The sequence below is a fragment of the Lampris incognitus genome, chromosome 14 (assembly GCF_029633865.1).
Source record: "Lampris incognitus isolate fLamInc1 chromosome 14, fLamInc1.hap2, whole genome shotgun sequence".
Classification (NCBI taxonomy): domain Eukaryota; kingdom Metazoa; phylum Chordata; class Actinopteri; order Lampriformes; family Lampridae; genus Lampris; species Lampris incognitus.
In genome coordinates this window covers 22,432,482-22,437,976 of record NC_079224.1, presented here as the reverse complement: position 1 = coordinate 22,437,976, position 5,495 = coordinate 22,432,482, and the positions used below count along the sequence as shown (strand labels likewise).

Sequence of the window (5,495 nt, the reverse complement as noted above, 5' to 3'; positions counted from 1 at the left end):
ACTTCAGGAATTGTCCACTACTATTACAATGATACAAATATATCACATGACACATAAGCCTTCAAACAAATGCCAGACCACTGGGTTTGACCCTCCCCCCCTTTTTTTCCCCTTTCCAACTGTATCCGGCCAATTACCCCACTCCTCTGAGCCGTCCCGATTGCTCTGCCAGCCCCTCTGCCGATCCGGGGAGGGCTGCAGACTACCACATGCCTCCTCCGATAAACGTGGAGTCGCCAGCTGCTTCTTTTCACCTGACAGTGAGGAGTTTCGCCAGCGGGACGTAGCGCATGGGAGGATCACGCTATTCCCCCCAGTTCCCCTTCCCCCCGAACAGGTGCCCTGACCGACCAGAGGAGGCGCTAGTGCAGCGACCAGGACACAGACCCACATCCGGCTTCCCACCCGCAAGCACGGCCAATTGTATCTGTAGGGACGCCCGACCAAGCCCGAGGTAACACGGGGATTTGAACTGGCGATCCCTTTGTTGGTAGGCAACGGAATGGACCCCCACACCACCCAGACCCAGCTCCACATCTTTAACCTTGTATTACAGCATAATTCCCATTGGACAAAGCTGATGTCAGTTGTCAAAATGTGCACTGTGTTCAGATGTGCATTCTACTATTTGTGAAAATGTTTTGCGTACTGTTTAAAATAGAACGGCAAAGCACATTTCAGCAGAATCTGACAATAAAGTTGTGTTTTGTATTGCATCATACAATATGACATCTTAATCCTACCTCCTTTGGGGCATCTGTCTCAATAAAGATGGTGTAAATATACTTGGCTTTGGATAACAGCTTGGTTTCGGTGTCAATGTTCTTGTATTCCTCACAGGCCAGCCAGAACTCGATGTTCTCCTCACTGAACTCAGTCCTGAGAAACTGAGAGAACATTTCCACCCCACCTGTATCAGAGGAAGGGGAGAGACATTGTCTATCCATTTCCCATCTCACCATGCAAAAATATTTAAATATTCCCATATGTACAATCACTTCAAATATATTTAAACCTTTCAGAACTTAAGGGTGGACATGAAGATTGAACGATGGTGAAACCTTCACCATTTTTACCATATTACATGCTCTAAGTGGACCACATGCATCCTAAAAATAGGTGGCAAGGAACTGCTACTAAACACAGTCAAGAGGAAGTTGAGCACTCTTGTATTCCTATCTGCGCCACGCCAAGCAGCATAAAAACATGTAGTGAAACCCTTTCTACATTTTGCCTATTAACTATTTATCGCCCCGACGACACTCCAGTTCAAATTCCACCCTCAGAATTCCAGTTTTCCATTCAAAGGGAGCAAACGGCCTGAGAATAGAACAAACTGTTTTGCAAAGCAATTTACCACAATGGGTTGAGAGATTTCGGGCTTCAATCTAACCTGGGTGCTTCAGAAGTTCTTCAAAGGAATCGCTCCATTTCAAAGCTGCCTCCAGTGAGATACTGCAAAAGTCAGACATTTTGTAAGCTCTGCCCTAATGATGCTGCAAAACTACTTTGGATGCTTGTCTTTTTTTGTAAGCAGAGTATAGGCTCCCTATCATTTATTCAGTGCAATCTATGGGACTACTTGGAAAGTGAGGGTAGAACAATATTGCAGATGAAATGAAAGTGTTGGACGCTGCCTCACTTGTTGGATGCTGTGTTGGTCCTTTTATCAGGGCTGACGTTTTCATGCGAGCCCGACTTGGTTAGAAAGAGGCTTAGTCTACTCTTTCTCTCCTTGTCTTTCAGTCTGCAGAGAGGAAAAACACGTCTCATGTGCCATATGCACAGTTGCAGCTAGGTTACAGAAACACTTTTCACACTTCATCGGAGCATTTTGACTCATAGACATTTAGAAAGTGGTGGATTTCGCAACCTACAAAACGAGCTGCTCTTTTGGCTCCTCCTTATGTTGGTAAGATAACGCGACTGAGGGTGCACATGTTTCCACAATGGGCAGTAGAGACAATACGTGGTTGAGATGGTGATATTAGTCTCTTTGTGAAGTCTAGCGCCCTCAAATATTGTCAGATATTATTGTTTCTCATCAGCCCAAGACAAGGCACAACAAAGCCTGCTGGGGCAAATTTGTAATTTGTGATATTAGGCGATACAAATAAAATTGACTTGACTTGACTACAGCGTGTAGGAAAAACAAAAAGCTTTTGCCATCTGTTTACAACATGAGCGATGTGAGTTGTAAATAAAAACACATCGAAGTTAAAATGAGTGCAATAGCAATGTACTGGTTGCAGATATATAAGGTGAGAAACTAATGCCAACACTGTTTGGACAGAAATTTGCATCGGTAGATATTAACACCAATGAGAATAGTGAAGCTGTTTAAGTATGGTTAAAAGACCAAAAAAATTGCATTAATCTCTTTCCAAATCAAGATTTGAAAATGTGTTTTAAGTTGCATTTACTGACCTGGTAGCGTCGTCTTTCATTCTTGTTGCCTGCAAGTTTTCTGGACTGAACATTTTGAAATATGCTTCCTCCTTTGGGGCCAAAAAGTTGAATTGAGGAAATAGAAAAACAAGCGTTTCCATGCTGTTCTTTCTGCACTTGGCATATACGTAACAGCAGGTCACAAGTTACTCTCTGCCGTTTTAACCCGTCATTTGTTGAAGCTTAAGGTATGTGTGTATATATATATATAGTATGTCCTACGAGTATACTTCCTGTATGGGAAACCACTTGCTATTCATATGAATGATACATGAGAAAACCCCGAAAGGTTCAACATCCTGTCTATGGTTTGCAAAAGCAGTCAGCTTTACTCATTTATTATATATGCCGTTTGTTTGTATTTTACTGGGTATTGGAGACCAAAACAACATGACTATATTATCTATAAAACATTTCCCACAGCCCATTGTACTGGTAATATTTGACCCCGTAACCCATTGCAACACAAAAAGGTAGTGTGGTTAACATCATAAAATGACTTTTGTGGCATTATGGTTTCTGGTTTGAATCAATAAAAGCTTATCTTCCTTGTGCCTTGTGTTGTTGTCAGAATTATATATATATATATATATATATATATATATATATTCATTCATTATCCAAACCGCTTATCCTGCTCTCAGTGAGGAGTTTCGCCAGTGTGTGTGTATGTATATATATATACACACACACACATACACACACACATATATATATATATACACACACACACACACATACACACACACACACACATATATATATATATATATATATATATATATATATATATTGTGGTGACCCACATCTATATAACGAAAGACATTCACCTAAGAGGACGGTGTACCTTTAAGGGAAGAGGCGAGGGGTCAGATAATGCACTTCCGCTTCCGGTTCACAGTTCAGTGTCGTTGTCGAATGTATGACATGCTAAGTTGGAGCTAGTAAACTACCTCGACTACGTCTACTCTCACGTCTCGTGTCTCGTTGTTTTCTAACCCCACATTGGTGACCCCGACGTGATCGAACTACTAATACGAGTATGTCTGACAACGACGACGCCGGTGCTAACAACATGGCTATTGCTAACGCTAGCATTTATGCCGCTACCGTGAAGCTACCCGACTTTTGGCAGCATAATCCACGGCCGTGGTTTCAACATGTGGAAGCCCAGTTCCAGCTGAGAGGGATAACGCAGGATGCAACGCAGTACTTCTACGTAGTGGCGGCGTTAGACGCATCGACAACGGCGCGAGCAATGACACTGTTGGAAGCTCCGCCAGCTGCTGGCAAGTACGATGCTATAAAGACATTCCTCCTGAAGCTATTTGAACTGTCGGAGCTGGAGAAGGCAGACCGTTTACTGTCCCCGAATGGCCTCGGCGACGGCAAACCGTCTGAGTTAATGGAAAAAATGCTGTCTGTGCTGGGATCGGCTGATCCGGCCTTTCTTTTCACACACATTTTTCTGAGGCAGCTCCCCGCACCTGTAGCACAGCACTGGCCAGTTCTCCTCTCGCCGCCTCCAAGGACTACCGTTCTCTGGCTGCTGAAGCAGACAGGGTTTTCCTGGCCAACGGGCAACAGTTTGTGCATGCCCTGCTACCCCACAAGACCACCCCACCACCACCTGTGTACGACTATATGGACACCGCGGCTGCGGTGACAGCCCGCCGCCAACCTGACGACGGGCTCTGTTATTACCATGCCAGGTTTGGGGCAAAAGCAAAACAGTGTCGCAAACCCTGCAGTTACAGGGTTCAGGGAAACGCCAAGGCCGGCGCTCGTTAACGGCTATGGGCGCCGGCCGTGACTGCAAGCTGTTGTTCATCAGAGACTCCTTGTCGGGCCGGCGGCTGCTGGTTGACTCTGGCGCTCAACGCAGCATACTACCAGCACAAGCTGTGGACACGATGACCGACAGTCACGGCCCCCAGATGGACGTCGCCAACGGCACGTCCATTCGGACGTACGGTATCAGACATGTGGACGTGTGTTTTGGCGGCCGACGTTTCGGCTGGGACTTTGTGATGGCTGCTGTATCCACCCCGCTCCTAGGTGCGGATTTCCTCTGTGCTTTCAACCTGCTGGTGGATGTTAAAAACTGTCGCGTGATTGATGCCGTCTCTTTTGCGTCATACCCCTGCACGCTTGGGGGGGCTGGAGCGCTGTGCCTCGCTAACACACTCTCCACCGGGGATCCATACCAACGCCTGCTCGCAAATTTCCCCGAGCTCACCACACCCACCTTCTCCTCGGCGGTGGCCAAGCGCGGCGTGGAACATCATATCACCACAGTGGGCCCCCCAGTTTACGCCCGGCCCGACGCCTCGACTCGGCCAAGCTCGCAATAGCCAGGGAGGAGTTTTCGACTATGGAGCGCCTCGGCATTGTCCGCCGTTCTGACAGCCCGTGGGCTTCCCCTCTTCACATGGTTACTAAGGCCGACGGGGGTTGGCGCCCGTGCGGGGACTACCGTCGCCTAAACAATGCCACGACCCCCGACCGGTACCCCATACCGCACATACAAGATTTCTCTACCCACCTGGCGGGCGCTGCCATCTATTCCAAAATCGACTTAGTGCGGGGGGGTATCACCAAGTACCGGTCCACCCACTGGATGTCCCAAAAACGGCTGTCATCACACCCTTTGGGCTCTTTGAGTTCTTACGTATGCCTTTCGGCCTTAAAGGGGCAGCGCAGACGTTTCAGCGCCTTATGGATTCTGTGCTCCGCGACATGCCATTTTTGTTTGTGTACTTAGACGACATCCTCGTGGCCAGCGCGTCGGCGGAGGAACACATGACGCACCTCAGACAGCTGTTCGACAGGCTCAGCGAACACGGCCTCATCATCAACCCAGCTAAGTGTCAGTTCGGGGAGTCGTCCATCACCTTCCTCGGGCAGACGTTCGACGTTCAGACGTTCAGACGTTCGACGCGGCCAAAACCACCCTCCTCTGTGACATCTCCACCGGTCAACCGCGCCCCCTGGTGCCTACTTCCTGGCGGCGCCGAGTTTTCGACACCGTCCACGGCCTTTCCCAC

The 5,495-nt window shown here is 47.7% G+C and overlaps 1 protein-coding gene across 1 annotated transcript in view; it reads right to left on the bottom strand.

Annotated features, from left to right (window-relative positions):
- Positions 1–2,462, bottom strand: part of LOC130124375 (regulator of G-protein signaling 18-like) — a 22,676-nt gene extending 20,214 nt beyond the window's left edge. Inside the window, exons 1-4 of the mRNA XM_056293831.1 lie at positions 2,428–2,462; positions 1,643–1,768; positions 1,394–1,455; positions 744–910 (exon numbers count right to left, since the gene is read on the bottom strand). Coding sequence (XP_056149806.1) covers positions 744–910; positions 1,394–1,455; positions 1,643–1,768; positions 2,428–2,447 — 375 coding nt within the window. The 5' untranslated portion in view covers positions 2,448–2,462. The remainder of the gene's footprint in view (positions 1–743; positions 911–1,393; positions 1,456–1,642; positions 1,769–2,427) is intronic.
- Between the last annotated feature and the right edge of the window lie 3,033 nt (positions 2,463–5,495).